This window comes from Gossypium raimondii, chromosome 5 (genome assembly GCF_025698545.1).
Source record: "Gossypium raimondii isolate GPD5lz chromosome 5, ASM2569854v1, whole genome shotgun sequence".
Lineage (NCBI taxonomy): Eukaryota > Viridiplantae > Streptophyta > Magnoliopsida > Malvales > Malvaceae > Gossypium > Gossypium raimondii.
The window spans coordinates 4,961,464-4,983,828 of record NC_068569.1 but is presented as its reverse complement, the minus strand read 5'-3'; the positions used below and the strand labels follow the sequence as shown (position 1 = coordinate 4,983,828).

The 22,365-nt window shown below is 33.8% G+C and overlaps 3 protein-coding genes across 4 annotated transcripts; 2 read left to right on the top strand and 1 right to left on the bottom strand.

The window, feature by feature from the left end:
- Positions 1-74: 74 nt before the first annotated feature.
- On the top strand, positions 75-1,529 carry LOC105767435 (AIG2-like protein D). Its single transcript, XM_012586963.2, has 4 exons — positions 75-295; positions 387-552; positions 810-893; positions 1,184-1,529. Exons 1-4 carry the CDS (start codon positions 174-176, stop codon positions 1,316-1,318), a joined length of 507 nt encoding a protein of 168 aa, XP_012442417.1. The 5' UTR covers positions 75-173; the 3' UTR covers positions 1,319-1,529.
- Positions 1,530-2,812: 1,283 nt separating this feature from the next.
- Positions 2,813-13,300, bottom strand: LOC105767429 (hypothetical protein). The gene is made up of 19 exons (XM_012586950.2): positions 12,755-13,300; positions 11,950-12,042; positions 11,642-11,869; positions 10,513-10,599; positions 10,321-10,410; positions 10,107-10,233; positions 9,210-9,310; positions 8,267-8,435; positions 7,895-8,016; positions 7,316-7,444; positions 7,139-7,237; positions 7,005-7,062; positions 6,845-6,917; positions 6,636-6,765; positions 5,580-5,737; positions 5,301-5,373; positions 5,019-5,213; positions 3,944-4,037; positions 2,813-3,843 (listed from the first exon to the last, which is right to left on the bottom strand). Exons 1-19 carry the CDS (start codon positions 12,854-12,856, stop codon positions 3,014-3,016), a joined length of 2,958 nt encoding a protein of 985 aa, XP_012442404.1. The 5' UTR covers positions 12,857-13,300; the 3' UTR covers positions 2,813-3,013.
- A 2,714-nt stretch (positions 13,301-16,014) lies between these two features.
- Positions 16,015-20,517, top strand: LOC105767431 (hypothetical protein). Of its 2 annotated transcripts, none has more exons than XM_012586955.2 (15): positions 16,015-16,371; positions 16,740-16,867; positions 17,004-17,075; positions 17,157-17,270; positions 17,363-17,431; positions 17,527-17,583; positions 18,073-18,126; positions 18,203-18,265; positions 18,435-18,497; positions 18,592-18,756; positions 18,836-18,991; positions 19,513-19,593; positions 19,705-19,766; positions 19,886-20,018; positions 20,201-20,517. In XM_012586955.2, the coding sequence occupies exons 1-14, from the start codon at positions 16,209-16,211 to the stop codon at positions 19,968-19,970; spliced, it is 1,332 nt and encodes a 443-aa protein (XP_012442409.1). In that variant the 5' UTR covers positions 16,015-16,208; the 3' UTR covers positions 19,971-20,018; positions 20,201-20,517. The 2 variants fall into 2 exon arrangements, with proteins under 2 accessions (XP_012442409.1, XP_012442407.1); XM_012586953.2 differs by having other exon boundaries at positions 20,171-20,517.
- The last annotated feature ends 1,848 nt before the right edge of the window (positions 20,518-22,365 follow it).

Below are 22,365 nucleotides of genomic sequence, written 5' to 3'. Positions count from 1 at the left end.
CTGTTGGGAATGGGTTTGGGTTTCAGAGTTATAGAAGATTGGTGCTGGCAGGCAATTTGCCAATTGGCAAATCCTCAGGTTGAGGTTGAGGGAGGATTGTGGTACTAATAAATAAATAAAGAAAGATAATATAATCTATAGGAATCCGGATCAATCGGAAGAGAAAGGTGAAAATGGGGGAAGCAGTAGTGGCAGCGCACAACGTATTCGTATATGGAAGCCTATTAGCAGATGATGTGGTCCGTGTCCTGTTGAATCGAGTCCCCACTTCCTCCGCTGCTCTTCTCAACGGCTTGTATGTATCTGCTTCATCCATCGTCAATTCAATTGATCTACCGCTCCTACCTTTTCTTTTGAATTTTAATTTCAATTCACACTTTGTGCAGCCATAGATTTAGCATTAAAGGACGGGTTTATCCGGCAATTCTCCCAGTCCGAAACCGTCATGTTAGTGGCAGGGTGTTAATGGGAATAACGGATCCTGAATTGCATATTTTGGATGAATTTGAGGACGTTGAGTACCAAAGGACTCGCGTTGAGGTCTCTTTGCTGGTAATCCTTTTTCATTTAGTTTTCGTATAATACTATAACCTAGTCTGACCCAATTCATCTCCTCTTCTAATTTCTGTGTTGTCCACCTTCCTTTTGGCTTGTCTTGTATTGGGAAATTGATTCTTCGTTCTTCAAGGTGATCAAGTCTATATATGTTTTAACCCACAAAATAACAATTTCATCATTATGCATAGCCAACTCAAACACACCATTCTTCAACCAAATTAGTAATAATAGTCTGTTATTGCATAATGCAGGAAAGTTCTGACAAATTACAAGCCCACGCTTATGTGTGGAGCAACGCTAGTGATCCCAACTTGTACGGCGATTGGGATTTTGAGGTATTTTTCATTTTTCTTCTTTGCTACTAACTATTTGAGTGGAACGTGATTTTGAGGTTTCAAATGATTCAATTTCTTTCACTTCTGGCTAACAAACCAAACAAAAGGGTCCACAATTCTTGCTTCCTAATTCCTTCCATTCTGCTGTGTTAATGAACTGGAATTCAGTGAAGTTTTTAGAAAAAAAATAGAATAAAAGTGACACTCTGGTGTAGCAATCACTTAAAAACAGAAAACTCAGTGAAGTTTTATGCTGTGTTTGTGATTGTATATTCGCATGTGTTGAAAAGGAATGGAAACAAGTGCACAAGGAAAGTTTCATAAAGATGACGATGGGATTTATGGAAGAACAAGAGCTGCCTGGATCAAAGCCAAGAGTGGCCACTTACGAATCCTTCTATCAGCAAGATGCTGCTGAAAAGTGAGGAATCAATCATGGTTCCTTCTTTTGTTTTCTTTTTATTATCAAAATCTATGTAAATAATTAGAATGCTCGATCGTCGTTTGGTTATTAGTAGTATGTTTTGGTATTTGCCTTGCCTGAATGAATTGCAGACAAACTTTACTGTAATAAGATCACGATTCATGAATGATGATTAATAAATAAACTCATAATCTTGGGTTCATTTCTTTGAATTTTCACGCTACACTACACTAAATTGCATTTCGTTTGATTGTAAAAGTAGCAGAAACGAAAGATGAACTCAATGGTCACAGAGCACCTAATTGGAGCCTTTCTTACGAAGGCCTCGCTCGCTCTCCAACAGAAGAAACCAGTTTGCCGTAACTGTATCTGAGGTGGGAGATTGCAACTGCATGTGCAATGCTCCCCCATCTCGCCTCAAAGAGGTTAGGCTACCGTAGGATTAGCTCCTTCCACTTATGATCTTCATCAAATTCATTTCGATTCGACTTAATAATAATAATAATTCATATTCAAATATAACAAACATAATATAAATGAAAAAATCGATTAGATTTACGAACTTGTTAAATCAAATACTATAAACCCTAAACTTGACTAGAATATTATAATACTTGATAATCATAGTACCAAATTCAAGAATGTTATTTTTACCAGTGCACAAAGAAAATATTTTGTTCTAAATGAACAAGATATTGAGGAATTGTCTATACGTAAAATTATAATTATTGATACAGGTCTTTTCCACATAAAAAGGGAAATTTTTGTTACAATAGAAGCAGAAGTGTTGTGGATTATTCAAGAATCGAAGTCGATTTGCTTTATAAAAAGATATCAATGAATTTTTATGAAATGGTTTCATGAGATTCAGCCAATTGTCTTGATCGTGGGATATCATTGAGAAATAGGAATCCATGTTATCAAAAGATTTCATGCGATTATTTCTAGTATGGAATGAGTCAATCATCCACTTTGGTATCTTATTGATCAAAAATGGTGATATTGTTCCTCCATTGATCAAGAATTTCGATTTTTGAGAAGCATTATGATCATCCAATAAGAACGATTTCAATTTTTTCAAATGAATGATTTGAAAACCTATTGATTCTAACAACTAATTGCAAAGTTGATGATTCAAACCTTTTAATTCATAGATATGGGTTTTAGATCTATGAATGAGGATATTTCCGAAACTCACAAAGAAAAAAAAAAGAGTTAGACAAAAAGAAACGAAGTGACTTAGACATCATTTTTGTTGGTAACCTCAAACCATTTAATCAAATATTGATTAATACGTAATCAATTGAGTACTACTTGAAAACGGCTCTTCTACTCAAAAACGAAATGTTATAATACTTATAATCATCGTACCAAATTCAAAATTTTCACAAATCCAACTCCACCAACTTTACGGTTTTACCTTCGGCTTATGGTTTGGAAGGTAAATGTAATCAAATCATATATAAGTCACAATTAATTAACTGAGAGATTGAGATTCTAGAAAGCAGACAACTAAATAATATATAATGTGAAAAATTTTCATGTAAGAAATAATACAAAGTATTACATACTATCGTCCATCCACTTCCTCTTTTATTTATAAAAATAAAATAAAAAATCCAATCCGTATACTACAAGTAAACGCGTGTGGATGGAACACTAGTAAGAAAACGCAATGCTGGTGGCGGAATTAAAATTAATTAATCAGTGGTCTGTTGATATCACCAGAGCCTGATAACCCCTCCGGCAATGGCAGATTCAGCTCTGAACATATTAGCTCTACAATCTTTGCAGTCACCCCTCCAAATGACAATTTGTTCAGTGTCACTGCCATGGCAAAACGGTTCTTTACATCACAAAAACCTGTGGATCCCCCCATTCCCGAGTGCCCGAACCCACTATATGACCCGTCCCCATCTTTGGATTTTAACCTCCTAAATCCCAGTCCAAATACCCCATCTCTCAAACACATATTCTCATATTCACCCACTCCCATGAATGCCTCATGAACCCTAGGGTTTGAAAATATTTTGCCCTTCTTGTTTTCAGGACCTGCCCCCTTACTTGTATCCCTGCTACTTTTGCTACACTTCTCTTCATCGTTGTCATCGTCCTCCTCGATCCTGATGTAAACGTTTTGCCTACCATCACTTCTTTCATTCTTCAAACCACCATCCACCTTACCCTTTTGCTTTTCATCAGTCTTTTTCGAAGGAAATTTGGGGATATGCGGATGGCTGCCAAGCGGTGGATTTGAAGCAGAGGAATGTGGTGGCGGCACCACACCGCAATCAGCTAAGGCTGCATAGTAGCGTGCAAGTGCACGAGCTGAGCAATGTCCATTAGCAGCAGGTACGATAGCACGACGGACGTTAAGCATATTAAAGAAAGCAGGCAAGTATTCTGCAAATTCACTAATGTTGTTTAGTTGGAAAGTCGACGGCATCTCAGCTCGATTCCGCATTTCTGAGAACTTCTTCAGATCATCTGTATCTAGTGTCAGATTAGCAAGTCGAGCTTCCACACCTGGAGAGAAGGTGTCAAATATTATTTTGAGAGAAAGTAATGTATATGAAGCCATTTCTACATAATGAATCAAGAACATAAAGACAGGAGTTTGAATTACCAGGAGGGATTCCAACATATAGCTCGCCTTCAATTTTGAGAGGACGAATTAAAGCCTCCTCAAGAATTTCCTGGAATTTCTTCCCAGAAGCATGCTGTATCACCCAAGCAAATAAATTAAAACAGGTTATATGCGTTAATTTGCTAGACAAATTTCCTACAATTTCGAATCAGTCAAAATGTTAGAAGAATCTGAGGATGATAACGACAACTAACCATGTAGGAAGCATGACGTGTTATCACTCAAAATATTACAATAAAAGCCAACATTTTATTTCCTTATTATTGGTAAAGCCACTATCAGTACAATTGGAAAAGACATTATTTAACCACTAAGAGAGAAAAAGAGATAAAAAGAAACAAACATCCTAACGCAAGAGAGTTCAGAGAAAACATATCAACTTTCCAAAAGCATTTAACATCACTAAGCTAAGTAAAAAAAAAAGATTATTAACATGTTTGGCCTTCCCTGCAAGAGAAGGATATCTGGATAGCTTCATTTGAATTCAAACAATACTATTGAAAGCTTATGTGTCAATAGTGAACCCTCACGACTACCAACTCCAATAGTCCTCCAACCTCTTTATTACTCAGAATCAAGCGTGAATATCGAACATGGATATGTTCACTTTTTTCTTCAATATTTCACCAATTTTGGGGGTCCTTGGAGAGATATTCCTAGAGACATATCCATATATGAGCCAGGCAAGAATACTCTTTAAGAAAAATGCAGAGTCAGAGCAACGTAGTTCTTCTCATCCCCAACAATATTGAAACATTTAAACCTTTTCATCATTCCCAGGAGCAACATAGCTCCACTCATCCCAAACAATATTGGAACATTTAAACCTTTTCATCATTCAAAATAGATACCATAACGGAATTAAAACAAACATAGATATCAGGAATGTAGCATGATATAAAATCCTAAGGCTCAATAAGTATATGGGAAAGGGAAGGAAAATACTGCTTCTGTCTCAAACTTTAACATTAGCACCCTGTTTTTCTTTTCCATTTGCATCTTAAAAACACTGAGGTATAGTGATATAATCCAATGAGTGAGCATGAGAAAATACCTCAACTATTCCGCCACATAGCCAGCCAAAAGATAGATAATGATACAACTGCTGCTTCCCAGGTTCAGTCTCAGGTTGTGATGCTTCAATCAGTTTCAAACAAGCATCCCACTCGGTCATTAGGAAAGCATTTTCTCCTCTAAGGTCAGCCAATGCATTGTGCAAACCAGATGTATGGTTAAGTATATGATGGACCTGAAAGGGAAACACTCAAAGAATTATTATGAATTCTAAACAGTGGTTATCCAAACTTAATAGGTTTTTTAAGCACATGATTGTAACCTTTATGTGCTCCTTTCCATTTCCCCTAAATTCTGGCCAAATATTTGCAACATTTTCATCAAGTTTGAGTTTTCTGCAAGACAAGTTACCATTTGTTAGAGACCAAAAAATTTGCATAACTTTTGACTTTTTCTAAGTTTCTTCTATGAAAAAAGTTGCATGTTATTTGCAAAATTTTGAACCACTTATTCCTTCACATACGACATATTTTGCAGACATGCTAATTTCTGGATTTTGCAGGATAATGCATCCAAAGACATTTTTAACATTAAACTTTACCCATTGTCTACCAGCCAGTGTAACATTCCTGCAGTTATACCCTTTGTCGCAGAAAAGACAGAAAAAAGTGTATCAGGCTGAACTGGGCGAGGATCATATCTTCCAAGTACTCCAGCAGCAGTGTCAATAATAACCTCCCCATCTTTGTATGCACATACCTTAAGATAAAAATTGAAAATATTATCAGAATCAGCTGTTTTTCAACTACAGCCTATGCTTTATGATTGTAAATTAGCAGTTAAAATACCAAAAGCGCTCTTAATTCTATAATGGAACAACAATAAGTATGATGTCCGCTATTGCAAAGCATATTACACAAATTTCCCTTTTTTCTTTCTCTTATTAAATCTAAAATGTTCATCCAAGAAGGAATTCTAATAGATTCTAAGGTTGCATTTGGTAAATAGGTAGGAATGAAGATTTCAAATTTAATATAAATTGTGTGATAAAGCACATGTAAATATGATTATTTCAAATTCATGGATTTATTAAATTCCTATTTAGTGGTGATTTGGCAAGATCTATAGGGACTTGTGAACTTAAAATTCATCTTATTGTATCCTTTCAAAAATATAAACAGATTCAAGTGTACGTATTTCATTATTACATTTACAGTGTATTCCAAACCATATACAAATCCACTCTCACATTCATCTTTGCAAATAAAGAATAAATGCATTAAAAAACAACTCAATCCCAAATGCTTTTCCAGGAAAACATGGACGGCAGTAGGGTTAAATCTATACATTAGATATATCAACATATTTTGAGACCATACAAAGCATGCTAATGTGCTCTCAAAGACACTTATAAAGGTTTATGCAATCCTACTGCACTGCATGAAATAGAAATACTATGGGGTTTCAAATGCTTGTTTAAAACAGTCTCAACTATTGAAGCAATTTCAAGGCACAAATAACTGGGTTGAATAAATCACTAGATAAGGAAGAAGAGTGGAAAAGAAGAGGGAGAGTCTTTGGATGCATTAGCGGAATAAAGGCATATAATAATAAAGGCCAGTCATCAAGCTTGATTAAAAAAAAAGGAGGTGCAGACCTGAATCCCTAGTATTTTATCATTATTTCCCAACTCAACTAAGAGCCGCCTCAGCTTGGCCTCCACATCAGAATGTACCGGTGTGTTGTAGATCCACTGTGCATTTGCTGCTGGTGTTTTATTAATGTTTCTGACAATGTAATTACACACAATCAAAGATGAGAATTTGTTTCATAAACTTGACCTTGTAAATTTTAAGATGGACTCACCCTAGAACAGCTTCAGCAAATGGTTTCATGATATCCATATATACAATGCGGACATTCATAGTGGATGAGAGCCCTGAATTTAAGTAACATAAACGATGAATTAGCGAAGGGTGCAATCATTTAACACAACAAGGTGAAGATAGGAATTTCTATTATAGACCTCTCAGAAGATTTAAAACCCGTCCAAAGATTACAATATCACCCGGAAATGCATCAACCTAGATATAAATCATACTTAGTTAATGACGTATTAAAATAGTCCAAAAAAATACTTAAAAAATAAACCATACTTACTGGGTTGAAGCGTTTAACTTCTTTTTGGTTGAGTTGCAACTTTTCCTGTATGGCCTTCATGTTTTTTTCTCTTTGTTCGGCCAAAGATTTCAAGTTTTGCTTCATATAAAAAGAAATATCATCAGATGGACTCAGAGAAGTTGACAGAAAATTGAGAGGCAAGTAGTGTATCCTTACCTGAGCTTCAGTTGCTGGTGTAGAACTACGGAAGAATACACTTGTTATCTCCATAACCTGCTCAGGCATATCTAGGCGCAGCCTGAGGCCCATTTCTGAGAAGGCAGACAAAAGAGCCACATGGTCACCCTGCAAATGTATTATTTCATAATCAATTGCAGTCATTTCAAATTCTCTGGGAAAAAAAAATGTTTGTATGATTGAAACTAGAATAATAGAGGAATACTGAAAGGTGAACCACATCTCACCTAAATATTCACCTCGCAAAGATGGAGAATTTGGAGAACTAAATTATATTTTAAGGTATAGTGTCATCAAGACCATAAATAAATGGTTTAGATATGAAATAAGAAGAGAACATAATCCTCACATTTAAAGTCCAAAGAAAAGAAACAAGGATAAGATGCAGTTTAAATGAATAGTGGTATAACATAAATTAGATGAATGTTTAATGGTAAAGCAATGGAACATAAAATATTCGTAAAATTACTGCTCAGGCAAAAAATTTGAGTCATCTGTTATCTCCCTAACGATTTGGGAAAATTACAAAATATATACACATAACAGACAGATACAAACCTCGGCAGAAGCCAAAAACATCTTTGCTAGTGCATGCTTCATAGAGCTTGATAGTTTTTTTGTAAGACCAAAATCAAGTAAAATTGGACGATGAGGAGCTTCTTTGCTTACAAGGAAATTTCCTGCAAATAAGTTAACAAGAAATATTTTGAAAGGGAAAAAATTCGCGAGGAAGTAATATCATGAGGAACAGAATAAACCTGGTGAATAATTTTAACAGAGAAATTAAACCGCGGAAGATACATGGATGAAAAGATATATAGATACATAGACATATGATAGATAAATATATTACAAATAACAGATCATAGAACCAGGATGAGACTAGCTATTAAAATCCATCAACATAGTTGGCAAGACAGAAAGCAATACCAGGATGGGGATCACCATTAAAAAATCCATCAACATATATTTGGTGGGCATATGCACGAGTTATTTCTTCAACTATATTTTGTTTGTCAATACCAAAAGCTTCCAAAGATGCAGTGTCATTCAGACGAATTCCATCCATGTACTCTAAGATGAGGACACTTTTGGTTGACTGTCATTAAAGCCAAAAGGAAACAGAGTGAGCTTTATGAACTTAAAAGACAATGTAAACCCACAAATAAAGGAATAATCTTTGTATGCTAATCAGATCAAAGGTACAATCAAAAGGAGGAAAACTCTTCCTCACACGGAGATTTCACCAAGCAAAAGCAAGAATTTTTATGCGCACGATTTACTTCACTACCACATTCCAGAAAGAGCCAAATATCAGGGTAAAACCTAGATCAGCTAGACGTCTTGGTAAGGAGATAAGTGCTTTGTCAAAGATAAGCAAGGGTGCTGATAACATTTTTTTGGTCTTAAAAGAAATCATAAAAACACTAATCTGAAAGCCTCGAGATTTTGTTTTATAAAAACACTGATCTTTATTTGACATCAGATCATTTTTGTTTTATGTGAAGTTAATCCAGAACTTCTAGTTGTAAGCTAAGGTTTGCTTTTCCAGTTTTCAAATTATCTAGGTGCTTCTTTGACTCTCAAAAAGGTAACAATTTAAGGAGTCATTACTTCAAAGGAATTTTCAATATGTATTGCTCTTCCATGTTAGTACCAATGGTCACAAAAACCAAAATTGTTTCCACTTCTAGATCTTTCATATTCCAGCCCTACCTCTCTTTAATTTACATGATTAAGCATGATATCAGACAAACAATATTTTTGGATGCTCAGATGCTCAAAATCCTAACAGATTATATACTCTCGGATCTCAAGCATTCTGGAATATAGAAGAACACTAATAATATTCAAAGGTTAGCTTGGAATATACCTGAATAACTTCTGGAATCAAAACATTCACGCGGTTGGAAGAGTAGCTCTCACCAGGTGACTTTTTGCAGCCAAGATTTGCAGCCACAGTTCGAGTATTCTCTACAAAGACAAATGCAAATCTGACAATATATTTGCATGACTTGACAGAAGAAGGAATTTTGGGAAAGACAATTTAGAAGCCAGACTTGTCCATATTTCTCTTTTTTGACCTTGGTATTTTAAGGCCCAAAATCTGGTATTCGCATAAAACTTAATGAGGTACTCCATTCCCATGATCCCAATTGGTTGGATACCTGACCACCTCATGGTCAAAGAATACTTTTAGATCTCCACAATACCAACCAGCCACCAGCAGCCATTGAGACTTCACCATGAAACCGATGTCACCACATAACAGTTACCACTATTATCATTACTGTTATGGTCATGACAAAAAAAAATTCATTTGTCACTGCTTTTCAACCATGACCAGCATTATACCATAATTTCATTACCAGTTCATGCACCAACACCACCTACTGAGCAATTCCCAAAGGCATTTTTAAAGCCAAACATCACTGTTCCCTACTGTCACTGAACACAATATTAAAGCTGCCATCACCATTACTACCAGCATTACCACTAATGCATCATCAGCTACTAACAAGCACCATTAATCTATTGATCACTGGAAATCAAAGTAGATGAGGAAATATACAAAATTTGACAAAGAACTTCCTTTCCAGTAATATCAATTTTCTACTTGAAAGCTTCGCCAGTTTCACAACTGTAACTTAACTTTTTCCTTTCAGTGAATTTACAAAACGTATCATCTAAACAGAAAAGAAAACCAATCCTTTTCCCAAACAAACAAAAAAAAATAGATGCATAATAAATCATGTTAAATGGTGCATACCAGCTTCATGATCAAAATCAAGCTCTTTAGGGGCTTCTTTGCACCATTCATCTATCATTGGATTAAAGTCATATTGTGGTTCTGCCCAAGCTATCCAGTTCACAATTGACTTTGCATTCTTTAAGTCCTGCAAGATAAAAGCATGTCCAACAACCATATAATGACAGCAACTCTTACTTTCACTCCATCATCTAAAATGCCAAAGCATGCAAACCTCCAATATAATTGCTTTGATGCCATCATGCTGAACTTTAACCACCACCTCTTGCCCATTGAGTAAAGTTGCTCGATGGACTTGCGCAATCTGCATAGAATAAAAGATGTCCTCATTTGTCAATAAGATTTTCAAGGAAACTAGTTTAATTTCCCTCAGGAGAACAAAGAAAACAACTATGGTCCTCCTTACTGATGCTGTCGCCAAAGGTTTTTCCACAAATTCAGCAAAGAGATCATCCATGCTCTTGCCAAACTCTTTCTGTATAGTCCGACAAACCTGTGCAAATAAAAAAAATTATAAATAAGCATTAAATCAATAAGTGCATAAAGAAGGACTGATGGGAAGACTAACAAAAACAATCATATATGAACTTTCCATTGAGCAATAGATATGTGTAGAATCAATTGAAAGTTACACATAAATAGGTTTCAACTGCATTATTCTTCATGTTACTCCCCTCCAATTTTATCGACATCTTAGTAGGATTTCTTACAGCTCCTTTACTAAAGCCATTGGAGATCATCTAATGCACTAAGCTACCGCTTGTATTAGCTTTTTAAGAAATTCTAGGTCTAACCTTAGAATTATATCAAAATTTCTCTCACTGCTAATATAGTGGTCGGCAGTAAACCATGTCAGTCTTCATTCCTTCTTATCCTTCTCTGAACCACAAAGGTTTATTGTTTTTTATGAATTAAAAATACTCTTGATTGCATGTAAATTAAATTTCTGAAATAAAAGTCTACTAGCAGTTGCATAATTTCTTTAAATAATTTACAAACATGGCCTTTACTCAAATAAAATGGAAAATGGATGAACGCAGCAAAATCCAACTAGTTTGAGCACACTGTGATGATTCCTCAAAGCCATATATGTAAGACTTAATTTTTCCCAAGCTAATAATTTTCCAAATATAAGTTAATTTTGTATAAGCAAAAACACTAGGTAACCAAGTTATATCCATTCATGGTGGCATATATGTACACTGCAAACAACCTAACAATAACGTCTAGTCCTCACACTGCACATGGTGACTAATATCCAATAAGCATGGCAGTTTCCATATCTAGGGTTGGCAAACCATGGTATTACTTGGTCATCAATCATCACCATATGATACTTTGTATTTTGTAATACTTAAATGCATAAACTACAAAGTGGGATCATAGGATCATAACAACCTAAAACCAGATCAATTGAGCAGGTAGGCAATCGAGGAGAACTTCTAAACCACTAAATCCCATTTTCTTGTTCATAGTCAGAATGATAATACAAGGTAATAAATTGATCTCTGAGCATCAAAATATAGAGTTATTACCTCTTTTAAGGGACGAGGAGGAAGAGAATCTTGTAGTTGCTTGAGAAGGGATATATACGCTTCAGGAAGCACATCAGCACGTGTGGATAAGTACTGCCCAAGTTTCACCCATAAACCTTCCAACTTTATTATCAAACTGAGAACACGCTTAGCATTGCGCTCGTGAGCCTTTTCCCATAAAGCAGTTCTTTTTGATTTGCTAGTCCACTTCCCTCTTTGCTGTACAGCCTTCAGAAAACGTAGAATGCAGGTGAATTTGACTGTCCAAGCATCAACTCAGAATAGAAGTGAGAACCAAGAAATTTTACCTTATAATCCAAGTAAATTATCAAAGCAGCTGTGAATACTTTCATACGTCTTCTATAAATGTTTCCCCACCCCATAATGTTCTTCACAGATTTCTGGGGAAAAAAAAGAATGATCAGATTGTATTACAGTACACAATTGGATGAATGAACACCAGCATGAGCACTCATGGTTGGGAAGATCAGCAAGAGTTGGAAACAGCTAAGAGTTAAGTTTATGAAATATAGAATATGAATTAAATTGATTGCCATTTTATCAACATCAATAGGTACAACAATGTAAAATTGACTATTTAGTTCCTTTTATCCTCGACTCATACGCTGTTTCACCAGGATGCATCTAAACCCTCTATTGAAGCTCAAATTAACTAACAAAACCCACACCTTTTGCTCATTCAATAATACTCGTATCTATATCTGTATATTCTGTGCTCTTTCTGGCAGAATGAATTATTAGGAATTTAATTACGTAAAAGAAAAAAAAAAGCTTATTAGAAGAGATCAATAATTAAAAACAAAATTAATCTTTAAGATGCAATACTCTTGAGTCCCAGTCAACAAAGCAGACAACAACTAACAATTGGAACTCCCTAAATAAATTATTTACTAGTATCATTTATTGGCAAGACACATCAAAGGGTGAACAAAGGAACACGCTCGGATTGAAATTTCAATGAATTGAAGAGAGATAAACAATTTGCAACAATATGCACAGGCGAATACATACATGTGTGCGTGATCGCACGCTTGTATATATATATGATGATGATGATGATGATGATGATGATGATGATGAAAATAAGCTTACTGAAATGGAATTCAAAAACAGGAAAGTTCTGGATGGGGAAACCCAGACAGCGTACACAACAACGCTAACAATAATACTTAAGAAGAGAAACCAAGCAAGCATCACCAACAAAATTCCCGTAAATATAAACGATACGATAGTAATTATGTCGGTGGAGGATTTGGCATCAGAATCTCCTCCTGCTTTCCCTTTCCGCAGCAGCGGGCATCATCTTCAATTTCAATCTTTAATTAATTAATTAATTAATAATCGAATCCAAACCGACGGAGATTGACCACGTCATCCTCCTAATTTTCAAAGACGACCACTCGTTGCGTTCAAACTCTTGCTGTTTCTAGTTGAGGCCCAAGATTTTTGACCATTAGCGTGGAGTCTCAGGGAAGGGTACAGCCGTTGGATGAGGAATGTCGGAATCCAATCCAAGCCGTTAAGTTTGATTCAACGGCCTGCCTAGACTTTTTTTCTCTTTTCTCTTTCCCTTCCGCACTCATGAATTGCTTTGGAAATTCATAAAGCCAACAAAAAGTTTTTCTTTTTCTTTGTTGTAAATAATAATAATAATAATAATAATAATAATAATAATAATAATAATAATATCTTATTTAGCGTTTGCCGTTAAGGTGGTTCAACGGCGTGCCTAGACTTTTCTTGTTCTCTTCCCAGGCCTCACCTCACTGCACATGATTCACGAATTTCTGGAAATGAACATAATTCTTTAACCTTTCCTTTTTCTTTGGTATAAAATATGTAGGGGTTAATTCCACCCAAAAGTCCTGAAACTATCGTTGAAATCTTAAATTGGTCCTTTAACTTCAAAAAGTTCTAATTAAATCCATAAAATATCAATCCTTTAGGTCTTTTCATCAACCTATCTACCATCTAGACATCAAATGCCTGTTCAGATCTAATATAAAACTATTTAAAAATATTTGAATCCAATTAGAAAATATGTGTATACCACGTAACATATTAAAAATAGAAAAAAATATTTTAATTATTTCATAATTAAATATCCAGTTGATTCATAACTTTTTACATTTTCATATTCGATTTATGATACTTCTCTCAGTAATATTATTTTTAATTTTGAATTTATATTCTCTTATTTAATCGCGATATAATTGAGAGATTTTAAGTATAGAATAAAGAATAAGAGTTTGAATAATAATAATAATAAACTATTAAAATAGTCACTTCTATTTATCTCAGGTTACATTTTAGTCACTTATGTTTGAAATGTTATGTTTTAGTCACTTACGTTAACATGTTGTAACATTTTAGTCACTAAGCCATTAATTGCCGTTAACGGTGTAACGGTAAACTGACATGGCACGTTAAATCATCATTTCAAATAAAAATTTTAGGTTAAATTATACCATTGGTCCCCATATTTTTTTCGTTTTGAGCAATTTATTTTTTTCTTTTATGTTCTTTAACCTAAAATTTTTGTTTGAAATGATGATTTAATGTGCCACATCAGCTTACCGTTACACCGTTAATGGCAATTAATGGCTCAATAATTAAAATGTTACAACACGTTAACGTAAGTGACTAAAACGTAACATTTCAAACATAAGTGACTAAATTGTAATATGAGGTAAACAAAAGTGACTATTTTGATAGTTTACCCTAATAATAATAAAAGGAATGGGTTTTAGTGTATTTGGATTATTAGACGGACCTTGGGCAAAGCTCGAACCATCAACTTATAGGAGTTGAAAGTTGGCCCAGTCTGTTAAAATTAATCAGCGAGAGAGCAGCCCACATTGTTCGGGCCGTCAAATAAAATTAATATTAAATTTAATTATAAAATTACATCTTATTATATAAAAAAATTATTTGAATATTAATAGAACAAAAAGAATATGTTTAATTTAAAATAAACTGAACACTACAGAATAAATTAAATTATATTAATTTGATATAATTATTAGAATATAGAATAGAATTATCTAATAAGTTTAATAGTATTTTTTAGAATTAAAATATTTTTTATGTTGGTTTTATAATATATGAACTATCTTTACTGTCAGTTAAAATTTTCTCCCTCAAAATGTAAAGTACCAATTTTTTTAATTGCCTCACCAACCCCATCCTATCTCGCTTAGTCTAACCTCGTTTTCTGCGCCATTCAAACTCAATAGTAACAGCTACGATAACAATCTCAAGTCTCAACCCTACATCCTCATCATACGACACCACGTGTTTCTCTTGGGAGAATCTTACACCTCCACGTGTTTGCAAGGGCGACCGCAAATAGAATAGTGAACCAAGCCAACCATTCTTTTCCGCTGCCGTTTTCGCCCCAGTGCGGAGAAAAAAATAATGAAAAGTTGAAAATCGATCAGTAGAAATATTATTTTAGATCTTGATTATTTTTATATTTACTTGAAATATTATTTAAAAGATTAATATTTATTAAATAATATCCAAAAATTATAAAATAATAAAGTAAATCTAAAAATTCAAATTTTAAAATTACTATAAAAATCCAAAAACTTGATTAAATCGAATCCAATTATCATAAATAATTCGAAGCAAATATCCATTCTACATACAATCAGCTCATATCTTCAGCAAGAGTCTGTTTGATTGTCAGTAAAATGTTTTCCGTAAAATAATTTCGGAAAATGTTTTACTTTTCGTAAAATGATTCTTGGAAAATATTTTCGGTGTTTGATTGAATCATGTAAAATATTTTTGTTTATTTTATGATTTCCTAAAAATATTTTTGAAAAAATTGTTTTTACATATATTGATATATATTAATAAATTTTTATATTTTAAATTATTTTTACATATATTGCAATGATTTATTTATAATAATACTCAATTATTAAGCCACATATTAATTGTTATAAATTGAAAAAAATTAATATCAAATAAATTATTTATAATTGTGTTAAAAAAACAAGTATTGAATAATTAAAAAAATAAGTTACTGGAAAATCGATAAATAGAAGTAATTTTTTACCGGAAATGAAGGAAGGAATAAAGGAGGCGATAGAGAGGAGAGAACGGAAAATGTCTTACGGAAATTGAAAGAGTAAGATATTTTTTCTAAAATATAACCCATTTTTCCTTATTTTGGAGTTCATTTTTCAAATGGAAAATCATTTTCCTCAATCAAAACAGACCCTAATTTTCGGTGTGGCAAATGAAAAAAAAAATCATTTTAAAAAAATTGCCACGTTTGTCTAGACTGACAACACATATAGAGCAAAAGATTTTTCTTTTTTCTTTTTTAAATTTTATTTTTCAGAATCAATAATTAGATCTCCTCCATAAAGATTATCGATATCAACCTTCAACAAGAAACAACTAGAAAAATTAAGAAAGAAAAACACACATCCCCATTAATACCGAGGAAGAGGAAGTTGAAAACCCTTGGGCTGTCCCTTGGTGGGTGTTTCTTTAGGTTTTCTTGTTCGCGACGATTTTCGGTGGCTTGTAAATGGCAGCGTATAGGCTCCTGATTTTCTCCCTCTTTTTGGCCCTAGTTTTCACCAAGATTGGAGCCGATGCCTCAACTGAACCGCTGCTTGAATCGGACGCCGCCGATTCTTCTGCTCTTAAGATGGAGTTGGATCAACTGAAGTCTAAGATCCGTCTTCTTGGTTAGCTTTCTTGTCCCCGATTCTCATGATTACTCGTCTTGATTACTTTTTTTTGTATCATTTTCTCTACTATATTCTATTTCAGATTTAAAGACTTTTACTTTAGACCCACTATTCTAGATTACTTTGTTTTATTTATTCTACTAGTACTGACTCTTGTGATGAATTGACTTTCCAATTTGGTTATCTACTTACTCATCTTCATGCTGTAATCGTTGTTAGCCTATCAATTAGAGTGGCTTAAGCTTCGATTTTTATTTATTTATTTATTTATTTTTATTTGGTGAAAGTTCAATCGTTTTCAAATGCGGAGTTCTGGTTCATCTTTGTTCGCTAATTACAATCTTTTTTTTTCTCCTCCTATAAAGAATCAAATGTTGTGGAGAAAATTCGAGAATTGAAAACCAAGGATGAGATGATAAAGCTGAAAGATAAAATTATAGAAGAAAAATCTGACAGCATGGCATCGTTGCACTCTGAATTATCATCTCTTCAGGTGTGTAAATTCTTTACTTTGTTTTCTTGTTTCTTAACTATAAATTAGTTGCATGGTGAAAAGAACGAGATTTACTGATGGCAAGGGCTTACTCCCATCCTTCGGATGCTAAAAGTTATACTTCGTTGTTTCTTAGAAAAAAGGAACCTCAGATGCTGAGGAACGGGTGGGAAAAGCTCATGCGAAAGCTCTTGAATTGCAGAAACAGGTATTTTCTTATCAAGGATGTTTCTAGTTTTACAGATAAATATAGCTTTTATGTAACATTCTGATATTACTTGTTGTCCAGGTTGATAAACTTAAAACTGAACTAGAAGCAAAATTGAAGGATAAAGATTATTTGGAATCCCGTGCAACTAAAGCTGAGAACAAGTTGAATGAATTGAATTTGCAGCTAGAGAATGTAAGTTTCTTCATCTCTTTTTCCTCTTTGTTTTGCTATAAGCGTGAGAAACTCCAATTGTTTTGTTGTTTTGCTCTGCAATCATTTTACAGCTTCAAAAGATCAATAAGGAACAGGAGAACAAACTAGCAAAAACTGAGCGAGCTCTAAAAATTGCAGAGGTATGTTATGGCTAAATACGTGCAATATCATACTTTGCTCTAGACAATTGTGCCGGAGATAATTTTCTGACTATATAATTATCTTTTTTTAATAGGAAGAACTGATAAAGGCAAAGTTTGAGGCCACTTCAAAGGCAAATGAGTTGATGGAGGTATTTTTCTTGGTTCAGAATGCTGTGCTATCTGTTTGGAATTCTTTTGGACCTCCTTGTCACAAACATTTCTGAGTGAACTTAGTAAATTGTGTATACGATCTGCTGGTTGAAGTAATCTTTCTTAAGCTAAAGGAACTAACAAATATTATGGGTTTTTGCTTTGGGAGGTTCGTTAGACAGGGTTAATACTTTAAGGACAGCAATTGTTGCTTTATTTGATTTGTCCCTTACAACCTTTGTTTCGATGGGTTTTCTTTATCTGTAGTTTCTATTAATTGGAGCTGTCTTCGATATCTGAAACTGTAAATTAAAAATTTTAATTAGAACTAGGATGTTAATTTTATCAAATTACCTGTACTAGGTCAAAATAGTAAAACATGTACTCTTATTGATTATTAACTGGAGATTTAGCAACAAAGATGGAAGTCTGTTTTTTTTAAAGAACATGGTAATACGAAATAGTCTAATAGTAATGATTGCAATCAGGTTCACAGCGCATGGCTCCCACCTTGGCTTGCTACACAGTTAATTCGTGGTCAGGTAAATTTAGAATAAAATTTTATGTTTTGTATTTATTACAGAAACAGATCTCCCATGTTATTCTATGAACTTGTAGGCCTTCATTCAGACACATTGGAATCAGCATGGAAAACCAAACATGGATATGGTGATCCAGAAGGTACTGTTTTTTTTCTCCTTTACTGCCATGTGGTGCCTTTTAGATCTTACAGGTTAAAACTGGTATATATTTTGTCATTTTAGGTTTCCAATCTCATAATAGGTGCAACATTGCTGTTGAGCATATACATCATATTATTACAACTACATAATGTTCATATTTTATGCAGGCTCTAGAGAGAAAGGCCTTAGCTAAAAAGTGGGCTGAACCCCACATGGAAGCAATTAAAACCGTATGATTCTTCTGAAGCTGCTATTTCCAAAGTTATTATGAATTTCTTTCTAATCAAAGCTGCATTCTTATTATTTTAATCTTTACTGTCGAAGAAATGGGTTCCAGCTGCTAAGGATCAGTGGGTGGCGGTAACTACATATGCTGAACCACATGTGCAATCGCTAACTGCAAAAACTGTTGAAATTTATGAGGTATCGAAGGCTACAATAACTCCTCATATTATCAAAGTTCAAGAAACAGTTGATCCTTACTTCCAGGTATGTGACACTTCACATCTCCACCATGTCTCTCTACTTTGTTGACATGCTTCCTAAAGCACAGGTTTCTTGATCACAGGAAGCCAAGAAGTTCAGTAAGCCATATATTGATCAGGTTGCTACTTTAGCAAAGCCTCATGTTGATAAAATTTCTGTGGTGATGAAGCCCTATACAAAGGAGGTAGTTAAAGCTTATGGGAGGTTTTTGGAATCAGCAACAACATACCATCAACAGGTACATTGTGAGAAACAGGGCGTGATCTGGCAAAGGGATTGAAACTCTAAGCATGATTTGTCTATTTGTAATCTTTAGTTGTTTTATTGAGGTCACCGCAGTGAATCTGAAGGAAAGGTAGTTATGGAAAGTGAAAATATGGGTTATCATTTGTTACTTTTTGAAGTTGCCTTGATCCATTCATGCAAGGAGGTATTCACATTATTTTTATTTCCTGTTGAATGTTTTAGAGGGTTAACAATTGCAATGGGTAATGAGTTTAAGTTTTCTTTTACTAGTAGATGAACTTGAATAATTTGCTTGACTTTGGTGTAATGGTCTCCTAACTTTTGTGGCATACCATGTTGGCTGCATTACATAAAATGTGGTTCAATTGGAGCTTTCTTCTTTATTAATTATGTTGGAATCTGGTATCTGAATATAGTATTTTTTTCAGATTGTCGTTACCTCGTTGCCTTTGAAGTGGTGTTATTTTTTAAATATATCATAGTTTATCCAACTGTTGCTGCTGTACTGTTTAGGTTCAAGCCTCTGTGCAAGAAACTTTGAAGAAGCATGAGCTGACAAGACCTCTTGCAACCAAAGAGCTTGAATGGTTTTCGGTAGGTATATAGTAGTAGCATACCTTTTCCTATTACTGTCAGCTGAAATCAGATTATTTAATCCATTCTTACTTGGCTCAAAGAAAACAACTTCTCTTGGTTTAATGTCAGGCATCTGCTCTATTGGCTCTACCTATTATTATTTTGTTCAGAATATTTTCAGCAATTTTCTGGTCAGTTTCTTAATTATCTATGCTGTCTTGTGGTGCATTTTCCATTGTTCTAATAAGATTGATGTAGTTTGCCGTAAATAGCCTTGTCTTCACCATGTCAAAAACTTTAATTTTTGCAGCAAAAAGACAAAGAAGCGTGTTCGACATACTAATGCAGTCCACCATGGTCGTCGTAAGGGCAAAAGGGGGCACACAGACAAGTAGACTGCGTGTATTTAGGTTTTGGTCTCTGAATGTTGGGAAATATTAGAGGTATACTTCTGCGATTGCATAATAATGCGACTTAATATATGATAGGTTCTGCAGCTGATGTCAAAATTTGATTTCATGGATTCCTGCCGTGTTGTTCTGCATAGATTTGCGACTTAGATTGCTACTAACTATTCTGTTTGTATTTATGGCAGGCTAACTGGACGTATGTTTTTACTTTTTAGGGGCTCTAGGTGATCATGTTGGGTAGGGAGCTGTGGTGTTGCAATTGGAAGTATTTAATCTTCTCTTACCCCTCAAGGTCCCTGGTTTTAATATTATTATTATTTTTTGGGGAGGGTGTGGAATTAGAAAAAGTTAAGAACCCTAGTGATGCTACAAGGTTGAAATCTTGAGATTCCTAGTTTTAGGAGTTGTGTATTTTATTTATGTTAGTGTAATTTTTTTTTTTCTTCTGGATTCACAAACGAAACAACTCAGTCTCTGTTTCAGAAATCATCATACTTTTTAAGTTGAGACATCCAAGGGGTTTTATACTCTATCTTGTCTTTGTCTCCAAGGATTACTGTTTGTTTATTGCCTACTTTAGCTAGTCTCTGGATGGGATCCCATGGGAGAGCGTTGCAATTTCAACTTTCCACCGACTCTATATGCATAGACATAGCCCATTCTAATTTCTAAGGGATTGGCATGACTAGCCAGGCCATCTGCTTCGGCAAGCTTCTGTATTCAATAGCTGTTTTTGCTATGATCCATTATCCATGTTTGAAAGAGTAGTATCTTGAACTATATAATTAACTAATTATAAAATTTAAATATAATATGGTGAGCTAGTTGAAATTTAATGTCCTGCAAATTGAGTTTATTTATATTTATGCTATTATAAAATACTTAAAGTTCATGTTTTGTTTAAATTTTATTGTTTATGATTTTTAAAGAAAAATATAACTACTAAAAGCTACTTCAATTAGAAACTTATCATTTTATCAAAGATGTTTTTACCGAAGTTTTTATTGTGATTTATTGTAGTCATTTATAATTTTACATAAAAGATTTTTTTACTTTTTTGCTAAATGGATGGTCGATATTTCATTTGTATCTGTTAGTCTAAAATTATTCATTGTTGTTCCGAGTCTATATTATTTCGTAGTAGTAAAGGAGTTATTATATGTATACATACATCTAAAACGTTCAATTTTCCTAGTTTTAAGGGCAGTCCATAAACAATTTTGTAAACAAATCAGAAAGAAACACGTGACAGTTTTTCATCTTTATGTCCTTATGTATAGATTGTTTCTTTCTTCAATCCATGATGACTAGATGATATATAGGTGTAGTAGGTAAAAGATGCGTATGTTAGCATGAGTATGGATATAGAACATCGCAGCGTACAAAACAAAAATATTATTTTTTGCGTACAAAACAAGAGTAATAGCGTGGGAATAGATTTCCTCTGCCCTTTTTGCGTTCTCTCGAATGCTATTCGTCCACGTATAATATTTATCATCTTGTTTTAACATCATATTATTTTTTTAAGGACAAAATATTAACAAAAACATTTCAGTTAAATTTCAAAATTCAATATTAAATTTCCGTATATCGAAAAAAATTACAAGACCTAAATCTATGAAGGAAAATAATATAAAAATGATTCAAGATCTTGAAAGACAAATTTCTCGTCCTATTTCACTTAAGTGACTAAAGATTTTCTATTGATGATGAATCTTGCACTGGAAACGAACTGAAGCAAGAGTTGCTTAACAATTTTTGCTGGACATTAACCAGGGGCTTGAACCCTAAAATGAAAAAAAATTTTAGTTAGGTTATTTAAAATTTTAAATTAATAAAGGTAAAATTGTGTTTTGATCCCCTAAAGTAATAAAAATATAGGCTATGTAAATAGTGAAATTTTATTTTTACTACTGTAAAAATTATAATTTAATTTTGGTTCCCTTAAAATTGGGTTCGTCTTTAACATAAACAAATATATATTTTCATGAAACCTTCTTTATCATTATTTGATGGCATTTTTAGAAGTATAGATTTATCAAAATCTGGAAATTCTTGATTCTCCAGACTAAAATTAAACATGATAAGAGATTGACTTCCAAGATCTAGAAGCATACAAATTTAATTGAACATAGCAGTGTAAAAATATGAGAGCTGGAAATAACACTAAATTGAATGACGTGAATGGATAAAATTCAAAGGGCACGAAAAGAGGCACACAAAAATGAGAGGAAATGTAGTCATGCGGTAATGTTATGTATTGAGGTATAGTATAGTTCAATCTAATCCAAAAAAAATTTAGGTCTCTTCATGACATGGTTTTAAATACTATGCGGTGGAGAAAGTGAAATGTGAAGGGTAAAGTGGGAAAAGGGTATAG